General features: G+C 39.5%; 1 protein-coding gene across 3 annotated transcripts in view; it reads right to left on the bottom strand.

Annotated features, from left to right (window-relative positions):
- LOC116763964 (E3 SUMO-protein ligase RanBP2-like) overlaps positions 1-18,103 on the bottom strand; it is a 55,315-nt gene that overhangs the window by 28,254 nt on the left and 8,958 nt on the right. For all 3 annotated transcript variants that reach the window (XM_032652189.1, XM_032652187.1, XM_032652188.1), the window contains exons 5-17: positions 15,470-15,700; positions 14,990-15,135; positions 13,010-13,202; positions 9,072-9,159; positions 6,516-6,725; positions 5,337-5,518; positions 5,071-5,246; positions 4,789-4,912; positions 3,956-4,117; positions 3,550-3,687; positions 3,327-3,473; positions 1,665-1,844; positions 1,494-1,577 (exon numbers count right to left, since the gene is read on the bottom strand). In XM_032652189.1, the coding sequence (XP_032508080.1) occupies positions 1,494-1,577; positions 1,665-1,844; positions 3,327-3,473; positions 3,550-3,687; positions 3,956-4,117; positions 4,789-4,912; positions 5,071-5,246; positions 5,337-5,518; positions 6,516-6,725; positions 9,072-9,159; positions 13,010-13,202; positions 14,990-15,135; positions 15,470-15,700 (2,061 nt within the window). The remainder of the gene's footprint in view (positions 1-1,493; positions 1,578-1,664; positions 1,845-3,326; positions 3,474-3,549; positions 3,688-3,955; positions 4,118-4,788; positions 4,913-5,070; positions 5,247-5,336; positions 5,519-6,515; positions 6,726-9,071; positions 9,160-13,009; positions 13,203-14,989; positions 15,136-15,469; positions 15,701-18,103) is intronic.

The raw sequence follows: 18,103 nt of genomic DNA, 5'->3' as shown, positions 1-18,103 counted from the left end.
GCTTTCTAGGCACACGGACTAGTCCTCCACTACTAGTGCTTCCAAGAATACAATGTTGGGTACCAGAAACCTACATGGTAAGTATGTAATATCATAACAAGCCACGATTATAAAAAATCAACATACAAAATCTTTGTGCAGGGACTTCCCTAGTGGCACAGTGGTTAAGAATCCGCCTGCCGATGCAGGAGACATGGGTTCGATCCCTGGTCCGGGGAGATGCCACATGCCGTGGAGCAGCTAGGCCCATGTGCCACAACTACTGAGCCTGTGCTCTAGAGCCCCTGAGCCACAATTATTGAAGCCCATGCGCCCTAGAGCTCACGCGCTGCAACTACTGAGCCCATGAGCCGCAACTACTGAAGCCTGTGTGCTCCGGGGCCTGTGTGCTGCAACTACTGAGACTGAGTGCTGCCACTACTGAAGCCGACACACCTAGAGCCCGTGCTCCGCAACAAAAGAAGCCACTACAATGAGAAGCCCGCGCACCGCAACGAAGAGTAGCCCCTGCTCGCCACAACTAGAGAAAGCCCACAGGCAGAAACGAAGACCCAACACAGCCAAAAATAAGTTTAAAAATTAGACAAAAAAACTGTGCAAATTCACAAGTGCAAAAAATACAAATAGTATTAAGTCTCACAAATTGCTGACAGCAGTGCAATAGTCACACACATAGCAATACTTCCTTGCTGTAACTTTAGAAGTATGAATGACTTAGTTCTTGTCAATGAGCGTGAAACAACTTACCTGTACTTCCAACTTCAAAGAAGTAAAGCTCCTTTGAGTGTTATGGTTAAGGTCACTTCCATAAAGTTAAAATAAAATCATGTTCACATAACTATTTCTTTACATAATTAAGTCAAATTCATATGAAATATTAAAAAGATAAAGAGACCTTTTGAAGTTTAGACCACTTGTGAAGTCCTAGATATAAACTTAACATACACAACCACAGTCAGTCTGAGACAAACTCACAGACAAAGGTATGAAGAGTATATTTCACTAGTTCAGTTCAATCACCTGGGAACCTCCTCTATGCCAGAAACAAGGCTATGTTTTGGATATAGGAGTCTCTACCTTTGAAAGATTCATATCTAGTGGAGGACGCAGACACTTAAGTAGTTTCAAAAATATGCCAAGTGTAGGGCTTCCCTGGTGGCACAGTGGTTGAGAGTCCACCTGCTGATGCAGGGGACGCGGGTTCGTGCCCCGGTCCTAGAAGATCCCACATACCACGGAACGGCTGGGCCCGTAAGCCATGGCCGCTGAGCCTGCGCTCCGCAACGGGAGAGGCCACAACAGTGAGAGGCCCGCGTACCGCAAAAAAAAAAAAAAATGCTAAGCGTCAAGATGAAAGCACGTAAAACACAGTACGATTCTACAGTCACATGGCAAAGGAACATTTTGAACAGTTTTAGAAATAAGTTAGAAAGTGGACAAGGAAGGAATCTAGGAATAAGAGAGGCACAGTTTAGAGAAATCAAGTGATTTACCTTAATGGCCTCTACTTGTTGGCAGATCATTTTCAATAAAGAATTTTGATCTTCTGCCCATGGAGGTGGTGTTTTGGGAGAATACTGAAAAAATAACAACAAAAAAGTACTTAAAACATTTAGAACACAAAGGTATTCCACAGTAGAGTGACTCATTTCTTCCCCACTTACCTTGTAACTTTTATTTGGTGATAGAGAGTATTTGGTGGGAGACGGTGTAGAATGTTTTATTTCTGAATCTGCATTTCGCAAAGAACCATTTCTATAAAGAGGCCCTCCTTCACTGAAGTCATCGAGCTCCTGCATGACTAAATTAAGCATCTCTTTTACAGATTCCAGGGGCACGGGCAACTAAAAACAAAAGGCATGAATCAATGGCTTTAGCCTGCAAAATTACCAAAGTAGAACTCTCTCTAAAATAAACACAGATTTTGGGACTTCCCTCGTGGCGCAGTGGTTAAGAATCTGCCTGCCAATGCAGGGGACACGGGTTCAAGCCCTGATCTGGGAAGATCCCACAAGCTGCGGAGCAACTAAGCCCACAACTACTGAGCCTGCGCTCTAGAGCCCGCGAGCCACAACTACTGAGCCTGCGCTCTAGAGCCCGCGAGCCACAACTACTGAGCCCACTGCCACAACTACTGAAGCCCGTGCGCCTAGAGCCTGTGCTCCACAACAAGAGAAGCCACGGCAATGAGAAGCCTGTGCACTGCAACGAAGAGTAGCCCCCGTTCGCCTCAACTAGAGAAAAGCCCATGCGCAGGAACAAAGTGCAGCCAAAAATAAATAAATAAATTTATAAAAATAAATAAATAAATAAATAAATAAACACAGATTTTTTTTCTTACTAATTAACATTGTTCACTTTCATGTAACAAGCACATTATACTTTATGTAACAACAAACATGAAACTGCTGTGTAATCAAAGGCTTCCAACCCTCAAGTCCATGCTGTTTCTAGCCCTCGTTAGCCACAGTAATGGCAGAGCAATGTTAACTGGGGAAGCTTGTCCACGTGAACAAAATTAAGTCCCTGACGTTCACTAACTGATTTTTTTTCCTTCGGTACGCGGGCCTCTCACTGTTGTGGCCTCTCCCATTGTGGAGCACAGGCTCCGGACGCGCAGGCTCAGCAGCCATGGCTCACGGGCCCAGCTGCTCTGCGGCATGTGGGATCTTCCCGGACGGGGGCACGAACCCGTGTCCCCTGCATCGGTAGGCAGACTCTCAACCACTGCGCCACCAGGGAAACCCTAACTGATTTTGAATATGAGGAGAAACACAGATGTTGGAATGCACCAAACATAAATCCTAATCCAAGAGCAGCAACACAAACTAATCAACAAAACAGGTGGAAGGTTGAATGTAGTTAAGGTTAATACCATCACAACAGCCTCAAACTGCTGACAGCTGGGAAAAGGTAGTCACATCAGATGGTCATGATGAGAGAAACGCTCTCAAGTAGTCAGCAAACCACCTTTGATTTCAGTGACATGTTTAACTGTGAAGTCCATGCAGAAATAGTCCTTAAGTGGCAATATTTGTTGATTTCATTGCCAAGATAACAAAAATAAATGCGTACCTTTGAAACCTTTTCTAATTCCCTAACAAGCATTTTTTGTAAGAGTATAAACTTAAATGCCCAAGTTTAAAAAAAACACACACCCCACCCCCCCAAACCTAAGGCAAAACAATGCTAATTAAATATTTAAACACCCTCCATTTTCCGCATTAATAAGGCACCACTAAGCATTTCTGAAATTACCAAAATATAAAACCAAGGCAAAAGTACTTATCAAAATAATAAGAAAGTATAAACAACCTGCAACTTACTTTCTTAACCACTGAGAGATCTGAATCACTGTCATCTAAAATCTTTATCAGGTAGTCTCTGGTCTTTCTCAGGTAATTTTTGCATTCTTCTTGTTCTTCAGAAGAAAGTGCATCATTTCCAATGTCTTCTGCTTTTCTGTGAAAAATCTATACACAGAGTGCTTTTATGAAACAATTATGTTTTAAAACAAAAACCTTTTAATTCAAGTACCACTCTACTTACCAGTGCAAGATTCCAATAAGAAACGACATTATTAATAGATTCAAAAGCAGCCACAGCATCGTCTATATTTCCATTAACTGCATCCAATATAGCACATGTTACGTGTGCTTCCTCTTCATATTCACCCATTTCAGATGCCTAAACATATTGGATAACTTTTAGTCAAATTGCCTCTACCCAGAATATCAAACCCAAATGATTTCCCAAAGATTTTACACGATCTAATGAGATTAGCATCTCAGTACTCTTTTCTGCCATACTGTATTTGTGACAGCTAGTGGACTTAAGAAACAAGACTTCCATGAAATAGCCAAGCAACAAATTTAAGCAGTTTATACTCCCACTTCTTTGCTTATAAATTGGAAATCCACATTTCCAGTTAGTTCACAAAGGGATCCTCCATTACCTGAATGTCTGCACTATGAAAATGTTTAAACAGAGGGTCAGTAGGTTCAGGGATACTGCTTTTCTTTTTAAGTATCTTCAACAATGGCAAAACCTTCCTCCAGTAATGAACACTTCTGCCTATGTATTCTCGTTGATCATAAAAAGAATTAAGACCACTGCCCTAAAAAAATACAAAGTTAGAAGAGACACAAACGATCAGATCCAAAAATTCATTTATAGATGGTCTGAACAACTGGTTAAAATTTCAAATCAAGGCAAAATAGAATCTCAAAAGCCATATGCTCACCTTTCCAAATACTGGAATAACTAACCACTTTAATACCAGTGACCATTCTAGAACCAACTTTTACACACTTTCAATGACACTAACTAATCAGGCAGCCCACTTTATTTTTTAAAGTTGCTATTTTTAGACAGCCGAAATCTGCCACTCTTATAGGTGCCACAGTTTGGTCAAAGGGCTAAACTAATCTAATCTTGCCACAGAACAGACCTCAACTACTTAGCAAGAGATAATGCCCTTACCTACAGAGCCTTGTGCCACCAAACACATAAAAAAATCTTCAGGCTGGACAATATTTATCGTAAGGTAATTATAAGTAATAATAACAATGACTAATACTTATGGAACACTTACTGTGCCAGGCACTGTTCTAAGCACTTATGTATTAACTAGACTAACCACTCTGTGGCAAGATTAAGAAAATACGTTTCACCCGACATAATATGAATAAGCTGTTTTTAAAACTGAAAGGCTTTCAACGTAAAGTCTGTGATTTTAAAAAATGACAGTAATGTTCTTAAAAACTGCTTCCACTTCAGTGAACTCACCGTTTTCTGAAGGCACTTTGCCCAGTGCACAAGTAGAGCTGGCTGAAGGCCATGTTTTTCCTGGCCCCTTAGAGTGTTTATGTCATGCTGAACTAGAAGTCGCAATTTTGCTGAGGTTCCAGGTCTAAAAAAAGTTGTATTTAATAAAATTGATTTATAAACATGCAGTTCAACACTAACACGTATGTAAATCATCACATGATAATTACAAATTAAAACTTCACATGAGAATTAAAGTCCCTAGGCAATAAGTCAAAGGAGTATTCTTATTTGACTACTTACATTGCTTTTCTGTGGATTAGATTACAAACTGCATCCCACCAAGATTTCTGTCTTTCTGTGCAAAGCTGTTTACACACAGGAAGTGGCAAGCACAGAGGCTGATAGAAGCTGTAGTGAGAATTACACTTCTCCTTTAATTGTAAGTGGCTGGTATATATTACTCCAAGTAGAAATACCTGTTTTTATTCAAAGAAAAATCAATTTAAGTAGAAAAAAAAAAATCAAACAATACTCATAATGTTTAAGTTGTTAAAATCTCTGCTTACTTCAAGATCTAAAATACATATTGATTCAGGTGCATTTGTTTCAAGTCTTGAGGTTTCCTGGGGCAAATGATGAAAAAGCTGTTTTAGCCATTTTCGAATTGCAGGTAAGGCAGGCAATGAATTCCACTGTAAGCCAAGCCAGGTGAGGTGCTGAAGACTACCATTATGTAATCGAATGGCACCTGAAATACAAAAAAAATTGGCTTGAGGTTTTGGAAATCTTTGTGTCCCATCAGTTTTGCCAACATAAACAACTGACTCATAATAAATGTACCTTAATTTTATAACTGCTTTTCTATATCAGAGCACAGAAGAAATCTATGATAAGCAAAGTCTTATGTTCTTATTAGAAGTATTCAAACTCCATCTAGGAACTTTAATAAAGACAGTTATAATGGAAAACGTTCTTTTGAAGTCCATCTAAGAAGAAAAAAGAGCCTCACTAGAACTCAATAAAACAAAATCTACTGACAGAGGTAAAATAAAGAATAGCCACCAGTAAGAAATCTTGAAACAACAGATTTTCCTTTCAGTAAAGAAATATTAAAACAATGGGATACCACTACATTAGTCCATTAGGATAATAAATAGATCTTTTCCTCTACAAGAAATTCAATACTAAAAAAGTTATGGGCTTCAGAAAGCATAATAAATAGGTACAAGTTTTCTTGTAATATGGCAATTTGCAAGAGACTTAAACATGTTCATCAACTTTATCCCAGTAATTCTATTTTTAGGAATCTCTACGGAAAAAACTGAAATGGAGGCACTTTATATTAAAGTTTTCATCAGCATTTTAATATAAGTGAAAAAACTGGAAGCATCTTCAATACCCAACAATAAAAAGTGGCAAACAAATTATGGCTACTTCACTAAAAAGATCATATTGCCACTAAAAGTGATATTTAGAGAGACAGGATGAGAAAGAATTCATGAGACTAATCATGTGTACAGTATAAACAACTATTTACAAGAAAAACATATGCCACCACTAAGGCTACCCCAACCCCTCATACTACCCCAACCCTTCAAAAAACTTGCAAGGAATATAGGAAAATATTAAGTCATTATTTCTGGGTAATGAGATTATGGGCAATTTATTCCCCGTGTTGCTATTGTTTGTCTCCTAGTATAAAAGGATTAAAATGCAAAATGTTTCCTTAGAAAGATACAACTTACCAACATCATATCGAGCCAAATCCTCAGGATCTGGTGCTTGTACATCAAGGTTTCCAATATCATCGCTACCAAGGAAAGATCTATCCTTAGGTGACTGACTAGAAAACAGAGCATCATATACAGCAGACCGCCCACTTTCATTGGCAAAGGATTCTACAACCTCTTTTAAAAAGTCTTGCTTGTCACGACTTAAGTTTAACAGCATATGCCCTGAAAAACAAATTATTTCCATCATTTAAAAAATAGATTGTTTTTATTCATCTCTCTCAATAGTTTCATTCACATACCCTAAGGGGAAATAACATGACTATCTCAGACCCAGCCCTCCAGCCCAACAACCACAGCTGGACCCAAAAGGGTGCTGATGTGAAAAATGAATAGACTACAGTGTAACAGTATCTGTATCTACGTACTAGAATAAAAGGAAAGAAAAAACTGTGTGCAAAAAATACCAAAAGGATTTCCATTTTAGATGGAAAAGTGTGGGATTCAAGTGGCCACAGGAGAACAGGACCAAGCTCAAATTTTCTGACCTGATAAACCTAACTTCTAAACCTGGCTGGTCAGAATCATCCTTTAAAAAGCTTAAAAATTTTCTTTTTTTATTTCCAGGCCCCACTCCCAGAGATTCTGATTCCACAGATTTAGGGTGAAGAATCTATTTTAAAAACGCTCCTTGGATGAAGTTCTAGGTCACATTACAACATGGATGCACCTTGAAAACACTATGCTAAGTAAAAGAAGACAGTTACCCAAAGACCACACTTTGTAAGATTCAATTTATATGAACTGTCCAGAACAGAGAGATATAAAGAGGCAGAAAATTAGTGGTTGCCTAGGACGAGGGGGTCTGGAGGAATGAGGAGTGACTGCTAAGGAGTACGAGGTTTCTTTATGAGGTGATGAAAATATCCTAAAATTGTGGTGATGACTGCACAACTCCGTGAACATACTAAAAAACCACTAAACTGTACACTTAAAATGGGTGAATAATATCATATGTGAATTTTACACAATCAAACCATTTTAAAAAAAAAGTGGAGTAATTCTGCTGGTCAGTCAGGTTTGGTTACTGCCAGACCATTATCTCTCTGAAAATTTGCAAAGACAAACCCAGTAAGGCCCAGATCAAAGATAGTAAAATAAGTTCATTTTACAAACTGTGCAAAGGTAGAAGGGACACCTAAGAGAAAAACAGAAGGTCACTTCTTCAAGGACTCAAAGTCTGTCTCTCACAAAAAAGTAAGCTGTGGGACAGAGGGGCATTAATCAACAGTCTACCCACAGACAACAGCTTAGAGCTACTCTGATTTAAGTCCACTTCTTAAATCTTAACAAAGTCCTTTCAACTTTATATGAAAACTTCTTACAGAAACATTTCCCCATGGAGTCTTCAGTTCACTGCTTGATTCACTGCCTGTGTGAACACCTGCAAGTTTCTGCCTTAACAAAGCCAGATAGTCTGTAACAGACCTTTAGGATCCATCCCAAATAGTCAAAACTGGGAATAAATCTAAAAATTCCAAGAACCTAACAGAATGTGAATATATACCTTCTATCTCTGTTACTATGATGTCAGTTCCTTAAGAGAGAGATCCAGAACTTTTTCATCTTTATATCCCCCATAGTAATGTCTTAAGCATCTGATGAGTAATTTATTCTTAGTTTAGGAAGTGCTTTAAAATATTCTGGATGGAGGGACTTCCCTGGTGGTGCAGTGGCTGAGAATCCGCCTGCCAACGCAGGGGACGAGGGTTCGATCCCAGGTCTGGGAAGATCCCACATGCCGCGGAGCAACTAAGCCTGTGTGCCACAACTACTGAAGCCCACGCGCTCTAGGGCCCGCATGCCACAACTACTGAGACCGTGTGCTGCAACTCCTGAAGCCCACGCGCCTAGAGCCCGTGCTCCGCAACAAGAGAAGCCACCGCAATGAGAAGCCCACGCACCACGACAAAGAGTAGCCCCCGCTTGCCACAACTAGAGAAAGCAAAAAATAAAATAAACATTAAAAAAATTTTTTTTTAAAAAGGAAAAAAAGGGTTTCCCTGCTGGCGCAGCGGTTGAGAGTCCGCCTGCCGATGCAGGGGGCGCGGGTTTGTGCCCCGGTCCAGGAAGATCCCACATGCCGCGGAGCGGCTAGGCCTGTGAGCCATGGCCACTGAGCCTGAGCTTCTGGAGCCTGTGCTCCGCAACAGGAGAGGCCACAACAGTGAGAGGCCCGTGTACCGCAAAAAAAAAAATAAATAAATTTTTAAAAAATAAAAAGGAAAAAAAAATATTCTGGATGGAGGCTCTAGCAGCTAGATTAAGGGTGGGGGGGAAGGGGGGTAAGCAGCTTCTCTACCCGGGAGCAAACAATATTTGTTCCTTTTAAAGAATATACAATTTCTTATCATTCTTTCTGTATCTTGCTCCCTAATCCAATATGGCAAAGAGAAACAAATGATTATGACAAATTATCTCCTGGACAGAGGGAAGATACTATCATAAGATGTGCCCAAACAGAAATTTTCTTTTCTTTTTAAAATAAAATCAGTTAAACATTACTATTACCTGATTGGCTCAGACGATCACAGGCCATCATTTCCAGTAGATTTTGTCCAGCTTCTCCTTTTATAAATTTAATCTTTGGTCTTGGAACCTGATCATTTTAGAATCAAAAATCTTAATTTAGTGATACTCACATTTTTAACAGTAAGATGTTCCTTTCTATTACACTGTACTTTTTCGATAAAGAATAAACAGTTAGCCAGTGTTAAACAGAGTTGGAAATCTAACTGCAAAACACTCGGAACCAAGAAATTTAGATAATCTATAAAAGATGCCTACAAAGAGCACTTCTGAGAAATTACTTTCTACTAAAAGCACATTCAAGTTACAGCTGGGGAGTACTTGGTTAGAGACCTTTTCTACCCTGCAAAACAGAATGAGAGCAGTGGAAGAGATGACAGCTCTCCATGATCTGGCACTGGTGGGCCCATACTTGGAAATGCCACACTGTGGACAGCACATTTCCAGAGAATAATCTGAGATACCACTGGGATAACTGGGACAACCAAGAGAGTAAAAGGGCTCCAAGCCATATCCTACGAAGAAGAGCTGGAACAATTATGAATAAACAGAATGGTGAAAAGACGACAGCTGCGTTCAGATATTAGGAAAAGAATCTTGTAAAAGAAGGGCTAGACTTTTTAATAGCACTAAAAGGAAAAACCACCACCAATGGGTAGCAGCTTGAGAAATATTTTTACTCCATATAAGGAAGCACCAAGAACCAAATTATCCAAAAATGCAACAGGCTATCTTGAAAAGCAGCCAATGTCCATCGCTGAAAATGTTCACTTCGACAACAAACACTTACTGGAGATATCCTAAAACTTAACTGTATGGATGGTGGGTGTAACTGCTGTTAAACCTCTAATGACTTTCTTAAATTGGTAGTGGGAGTATAATTTGGTACAACCTCTGTGAGGCTAGAAATTTGGCAATAGCTCTAAAACTTATAAATGCATAGATACACTTTGATGCTGCCATTCTTCTCTCAAGAATTTATTCCACCCGCAAATTTTCACATGTGAAATGGCATAAATTACTCGTTGCAGAATTATTTTGAAGTAGCATAGCAAAAAAGTAAACCTGGTATCTTGGTTTTAGGGCACTGGTTTAAAGAAACCCAATCTATGGTACATCCATAGAATGAAATAACATGCAAACATCAGAACAAATGAGGGTGCTGTACTCATGCCATGTTTTCTGGGCTGATATGGAAATATCACCAAGATATATTTCATGGAAATAAAGCAAAATAAATAGAATGTACAGAATTTCTTCTTTCTGTATTTTTTAAGAGTGTGTGTGCATAAAACATTTCTTGAAGAAGTCATAAGAAACTAATGACATTAGTTCCTCCAGGGAAGAGAAGTAAATGACTAAGGAACAGACACAGGAAGGAGTTTTCACTGTATATTCTTACATGCCACTACAATATGAAACCATGTGAATATAACCACCTTTCCAAAGATAATTTTTCAAAATAAATATATTACTTATGAACCTAAAAACTTCTGATTCTGAATTTTAGAAACATTAGTTTGACCTATGCTTTTACCCAGAAGTTTTCTAAGCATGAAGCCAAACTTAGTCACCTATAGATAGATGTTGAAGACCACAGAAAATAAGAAACAAAATGTGACATAATTCTTTTTGCTTTCAAACTGACCACAATTCATAACACTGGCACCTTTTCCAGAACTACTTAACCACTATCATTTGGGACCAGTAAATTAGTTATGAATGTACTCAGTCACATCATCTCAAATCAACATTTCCTCATCTTAATTAAAAGGTTTCAAAAGAGGGAATTCCCTGGCAGTCCAGTGGTTAGGACTCGGCGCTTTCACTGCCGAGGACCCCAGTTCAATCCCTGGACAGGGAACCAAGATCCCGCAAGCTGCACAGTGCGGCCAAAAAAAGGTTTCAAGAGAGAATTTGCTTAACTAGCTGAAACACAGACACGCAGATCTTCAACTTACGATGGGGTTATGCCCCAATAAACCCGTAAGTTGAAAATATCCTAAGGTGAAATGCATTTAATACACCTGACCTACCTTCAACGTGCTCAAAGCACTTACATCAGCCTACAGTCGGGCAAACTCATCTAACGCAAAAAGCCCATTTATTGTAAAGTGCTGAATATCTCATGTGATTGAAAACTGTACTAAAAATGAAAAGCAGGACTGTTCTTGTCTCGGTACAGATGGCTGTAAGTCTTCATGGGTGTGTGACAGATGGGGGGTGCAGCCTGCTACCACTGCCCAGCATCACAGGCGAGTATGTACCACGTATCACCAGCCCAGGAAAAGATCAACATTCAAAGTACAGTTTCTAGTAAATGCGTAGCACTTTCACACCGTTGTAAAGTTGAAAATCTATAAGTCGGACAATCGTAAGTGGGGGACTACCTGGACTCACTAGAACTACAGCAGTCCCTTAAGCAAGGGTCTGAAAACCCTACCATTAAAAAAGTTAGCCTCACGCAATCAATTAAGAGGGAGATTTAGTTTTTACTATTTAAAAAGGTCAAAGTTTAATACAATAAACTAATGAATACAAGAAAAAAGAAACAGACTCACAGATATATAAAACAAACTAGTGGTTACCAGTGGGGAGAGGGAAGGAGGGAGGGGCAAGGTATTGGTGGGGAGTTAAGAGGTGCAAACTATTGTGTATAAAATAAGCTACAAGGATATATTGTACAACACAGGGAATACAGCCAATATTTTACAATAACTATAAATGGAGTATAATCTTTAAAACTGGTGACTCACTATATTATATACCTGTAACTTACTCAATACTGTACATCAACTATGCTTCAATTTTAAAAAGGCCAATGTTTAGGATGGTTGACTGTGTGTTAACTTAAAAATACACATTTTTTAAAAATTTAATACATTTTAGTTTCCATTAAAAATAAGAAAACTGTCAGCTACTTGAGGATTCTATAAAAATATTAATCATAAGTACCTTTTAGTGCTTATATAAATTAGCAAACTTCATTAACTTCACTAATTTTCACTAAAATATATTCCTTATGAACCAAAATGCTTCCACTGAGCACACCATAGCACTGTGGACCACATATCAACAGGTTTTTAAAAGATCTAGGTAATATGAACTAGAAGGAGGAACATTCTCTAAAAGTAATTCTATAGTGAACCCCTTTTTCTTTCTCTCAGGCAAAAGATTATTCTCTAAAGCTAACAATAATTTTTACAAGCTGGGCTTAATTCATTTTTTGGAAGACTGCTTATTTCTTTTCACTTCAGAATTACTAGAAGCTCACTAAAGAAAACATTAAAACTACAAAAATGAATTAGGGAAGGGAAAAGAGCCAGCATCTCATCATCTATAAATAATGGTTAATATTTTGGCGTATTTTCTTCATGTCATGTTCTATGTATAAAGAAATTTCATGTTTCCAAAGATAAGTAAGTATACTGCTGTACATTAAATATACTATTAATGTTGTATACATATCACATACGCGTGTTTTCAATTAACATGTTGAAATGCGGGTGGTAAACACATTCTTCGATCATAGCTTACGCAACCATACCCCAAAATTTACTTACTTAGTTTTTCGTCCAAGTTATGCGTATCTTTTTGAATCAAGTTTTACCCATACTTGAGACTATTTCCATACTACAGGTTCCCAGAAATGGCAGAGTAAAAAGATCAAATTCTTCAAATTGATCTTCCAAAAAGCCACAGCAATGCCAACTGCCACCAGCAATGCATCAACGTACCGGTTTCACCAGCCTCACCAGTACTGTATAAATCTTGTTACTCTTCACCCATCAAAGTAACTATTTCATTTTAATTTTACATATATACCCATATTTTCATTACAGACCAGGACACACCTCCATGTGAAATACAACAAAGTCTCACTAAAATGTCACCTGCATGCAAAACTGGGAGTGGATTACCTGAAAGGCTATGAGATAGCACAACGCAGCCAGCTCAGAGAGCGCTCGCCACTGCACGTCACTATGCTGACCCATCTTCAAAAGCAGAGAACCAGCATGCATGTAGAAATGTCCTCTCACTTCGAAGAAAGTAGCTGAGAGTTCATCATTTCCACCCACACAAGATTTCACAGACTGAAGAGCACTATCAAAACTGTAATATTAAAGTATTAAACACACATTAAACTACTGCATTGTAAATAATCAGTTTCAGTATTTAATTCAAAATAAAATAAAACATTTCAAGCTTCATCTTCCACATTCTAACTCTTAATAATCCATATTCTGTTTTATGAATTATAAATCATCTAGCGCTTACTGTTATTCCACACACTTCCTATACTTCAAGCTTAACCTCTAGAATGTCTTATTCCAAAACATGTTCTCCATCATATGGTTTTGTTATTTAATTCAAAGTTGAAATTTCTAAAATTAAACATGCCATTTTCAAATTATAATAACTAAAATATGTGCATTATCAATACCATAACTGCTCTTCTTACTATACACATAACTAGAGTTAAGTAAATTATATTTCTCACTATTATTTGTAATCTATGTATTAATTAATGCTTTTGAATCCCCGCGCCCCACCCCCAGTCCCTGGTGCCAAAAGGGTTGGGGACCGCTGCCTTAGAGGGTCTTAACACCCCTCCTCCTAGGGATCCATGAAGTTAAAATTTTTTTTTTTTTTTTTTTTTTTTTTTCGGTATGCGGGCCTCTCACTGTTGTGGCCTCTCCCGTTGCGGAGCACAGGCTCCGGACGCGCAGGCTCAGCGGCCATGGCTCACGGGCCCAGCCGCTCCGCGGCATGTGGGATCTTCCTGGACCGGGGCACGAACCCGCGTCCCCTGCATCGGCAGGCGGACTCTCAGCCACTGCGCCACCAGGGAAGCCCTAAAATTATTTTTTAGTACTACTAAAAAATTGTCTCTTTCTCCTTTATTACCTCATGTAACCAAGTTTTTAAGTATATAACCACACCAAAATCAAAAAAACATAAAAACCTAAATATTTTCTAAAATGATCTAAAAATTCAATTTAGTTTTTTTTGGATACTCCCTTACCCTACCCATGTTAAGACACTAAGTACTTCCTCAGGAAAACTAACTCTACACTTCAGTGAAAAGAATTACTTTTCAGACAAATGGAGAGTGTAAACCAGGGAATGTCACACTTTTCCTATAAAGGGCCACATACTAATGTGGCTTTGCAGGCACACCACCTCTGTCACAAGTGCTCAGCTCTACCACTGCAGTGTGTAAGCAGCCATAGATAACACATAACAATGAGCATGGCTGTGGCCAGGAAAACTTTATTCATACAATCAGCTGTAAGCCTCGTTTGGCCCACAAGCTCTAGTCAACCCCTGCTCTAAACTGACACACAAATCCAAGTGATGTTTCTGTTCAGCGGAATTTACTTTAATCCAGTGGAGATATTCTGGTCCTCAAAATTAAAACGTGGAAAACAGAAAAATCATGTATTGTATTTTAGTTATCTTGTTTCTAAGCTAAAACATTGTTTTCTGAAATATCAGTCACGTTAACAGCTTACACTAGAATATCTGACAAATGAAGTTTATTCTCTGATTTTCAATCAAGATTGTATCATTTTTTTTGAAACAAAATATGAACCGCAGTTAGAACATTCATTTTCAGGCTCAACTCTTTACTAAGTATGCCAAAACTAAATATTTAACTATAATTTAATAAAGCCTAAGCAGTAATACAGTTCTCTAGAAATCAAAGTCACACAAAACCAATTATAATATCCCCACAAAAGAAGATTCATTCTAAGTAGTTCATTATGTTAACTATTACCTCTGGATATATTACAGAAAAAATAATGCCATTAAGATGTTTAGACCAATGAACAGAATTACCACAAACAGAAAATCTGTAGTTGACACCAAAGTACTGTCTCCGTAGGTCAACATACCTCTCCAACAATTCCCTGCTCTCGTGCACATCTCTCGTGGACAGCGTGAGAAGCATAAGGTTAGCATAGGCTAGAAGTAAGTCCTGATTGGTTGCTCGCCAGTTATTTTTATCAGACTCCAAACACTGTGAAGATTCCAGATATTCCTATTTTGCAAAAAGAACTCCAAGTTACAAAACTTTATCATGTGTTACGAAACTGAGTGCTTTATGCCTACAAATTCCTTTGCCCATTCCTATGCTGTAAAACCATGTCGATTTTAAATCAGCCTATAAAAACACCAAAAAATATAAACATATTTCTCATATTTATTTCTCCAATCCACCCATTATAAATTGAAATCATGGTAGCAAAAATCTCATTTCACAGCTGCTATACATAAATGAAAGAAATTTAGGTCTTGGAAGGCAGCACTTAAATACAAAGGGATATATGGTAACTGTCCATCAAGAAGTGTGAGACCCAGCAGTTTTTACCTACCTTAAGGGTCTGTACAACACAGGAATTCCACTCTAAACTCGAACGCAAGACTATGTTTCTCTCTGCCTGGTGGCAGTGGGCCACAGCATCCTTCAGTCTACTGTTTGAGCGATACAGCTCTACTAGTCGGATGTTCATGTGCACATCATCAGGTCTTGCATAAAGTTCTGACTGAATCAAGTCGAAAAGTTTATTCCATCCATCTTCACCTTTACAATCTAAAAGCTGTTCCTAGTTTTAAAGAACCGTTAATTAGAGAAACATCTGTGCAACTTTAAACACATCATGGCTCCTATGAGCGTCATCCCACTGTGTCTGGCTTTAGTAAATTCCCACTCTACCTACCTCATTAGCCCCTCAGAGTCACTTCCAGCCTAGAAGCTAAACCTCAAGAAATGTACGTGGGGAGAAACACCTGGGATGACACAGCAGCGCTGGCTGCCCATGCTCACCTCGGAGTATGCCAGGACGACCGGCCTGCGTCCCTGCACACTCCGGTCACTACCAGACGCCTAGCCTCCCAGGAACCCTTGCACCAGGGTCCTCACCTTCAATGTGCTCTGCATCTCCCTAAGGCTGACTCATCTCTGCCGCCTCTGCTCCCACTGTGGAGCTCCTACTGCTCTGCTATCTTCTCAAAGTCTTCACCTTCTAGCCTTTCTGAATGGAGTCCCATTCCAAGACAGCTGCCATCACTTCTCTGCTAGCCTACGCACAAGTAGAGGAGGTGGGGGTCTCCCAGCGTCACCACCACATCCCTGCTCCTAACTCTGTTTTCTAAAGGACTTGCTATCCGGCTACTCCTGCCAGTCCCCCCTCATTAGTAACTGGAATAGAACCGTCTTCCTTTATTCCTAACAAATGCCACTGTCAGTGGCAACTGAGAAGTGCACAAGACACACAATAGCCTGGGCATTCTGCTCTTTAACGACCTCATCTCCACTGCTCCACACTCCAGCCTCAGCCATCCATTTGGCAAAATCTGTATTTTGATCAAAGCGCTCAGACCACCACACCCTCTCATTTTCCCACCTCACAGGGGCTCACATACCCTCACTGCCACATCTCTTTGCCTCTACCACCTGAAAAGCTTTCAGTACACTGACATCACCAAGTTTTAATTTTCCATGAAATACACACATACACTTTCCTTCCATGTCAAGCTGAAATGCCACAGTCCCAACATCCACAATTACTCCTTACTTATAGATGCCTTCAATTAACTCCCTCCACCTTTCCTGGAGACCCCGCCACCTGCTTCCTCTGCGCCCATACACTAACAGATGAACAAGTGAGTGTAGGGCATTCGGGAATTTGGGAAATCACAAGCAAGCTAACTGATTTACTTTCATAATCTCAAACTGCCAAACTGGTAATGCCTAGAAAAAATAAAGCCCTGTTTTACTTCTAATAAACTCACTTTCTCCACTCCCTGAAGAGTTCACTTCATACTCCTCTTTCCTCCAACTCTCACTTTCAACTTATGATCACACCTCATCCCCCGCAGAGAAAATGGAAGCCATCACCCCTAAGCTCCACTCGACCTTCCTGCACTCACCTCCCCACCCCGCCACCTCGCAGACCATGCTCGCCATTAGTGCCCTTTCTCCCTCACCAAGCTCTCTCCTCCTGGATCAGTTCCGTAACTTACACTTGGTGTGTCTATAACTGCAAAAAAGCCCTAGACTTCAATTATATGTTTAAAAATAAATAAGTAAAAAATCAACACCATTATGGATGCTTTTCAAAAATTCTACTCTCAGGACTTCCCTGGTGGCGCAGTAGTTAGGACTCCACGCTCCCAATGCAGGGGGCCCAGGTTTGATCCCTGGTCAGGGAACTAGATCCCACATGCATGCTGCAACTAAGAGTTCGCATGCCACAACTAAGGAGCCGGCAAGCTGCAACTAAAGGAGCCTGCCAGCCACAACTAAGGAGCCCACGAGCCACAACTAAGACCCGGTGCAACCAAATAAGCAAATAAGTATTAAAAAACAAAAATTCTGCTCCCATACCCAAGAGAAAATGCCCTCTCATTAATAATATTGAGTAGTTTTGTTCATTAGAGAAACGTCAAAAAGCTATTTACTGTAAATAAGCCTTAAATTTTAGGAGAAATAGAATTACTTTGCTAAATAGCTACAAATCTCATGGATTTCTATCCAAAAGATGGGGGGGGAGAATCTGACATAAGATTTAGTTTTAGACAACACTGTCTCTAAAGAGTCATTAAAGGAAATCAGGACGCTTTAGAAACATTTAACTTTGGTTATACTGCAAGAAAAATAATCCCCTCCCATTTATACATGGTCCATAATGTCACAATGGAATGGATTGTCATGCCAATAAGGAAATTATGTTTGAGGCATAAAACAAAGATAATAAGGTAAAGAAATCTACACACTGAAACCTAACATTTTAGATTTTTTTTTTTTTTTTTTTTTTTTTTTCAGCATGCGGGTCTCTCACTGTTGGGGCCTCTGCTGTTGCGGAGCACAGGCTCAGCGGCCATGGCTCACAGGCCCAGCCGCTCTGCGGCACGTGGGATCTTCCCGGACCGGGGCACGAACCCGTGTCCCCTGCATCGGCAGACGGACTCTCAACCACTGCGCCACCAGGGAAGCCACTAGATTA

The sequence above is a fragment of the Phocoena sinus genome, chromosome 13 (genome assembly GCF_008692025.1).
Source record: "Phocoena sinus isolate mPhoSin1 chromosome 13, mPhoSin1.pri, whole genome shotgun sequence".
Taxonomy (NCBI): Eukaryota; Metazoa; Chordata; class Mammalia; order Artiodactyla; family Phocoenidae; genus Phocoena; species Phocoena sinus.
Note: the sequence above shows the minus strand (reverse complement) of the source record. Positions and strands in the feature narration are given on the sequence as shown.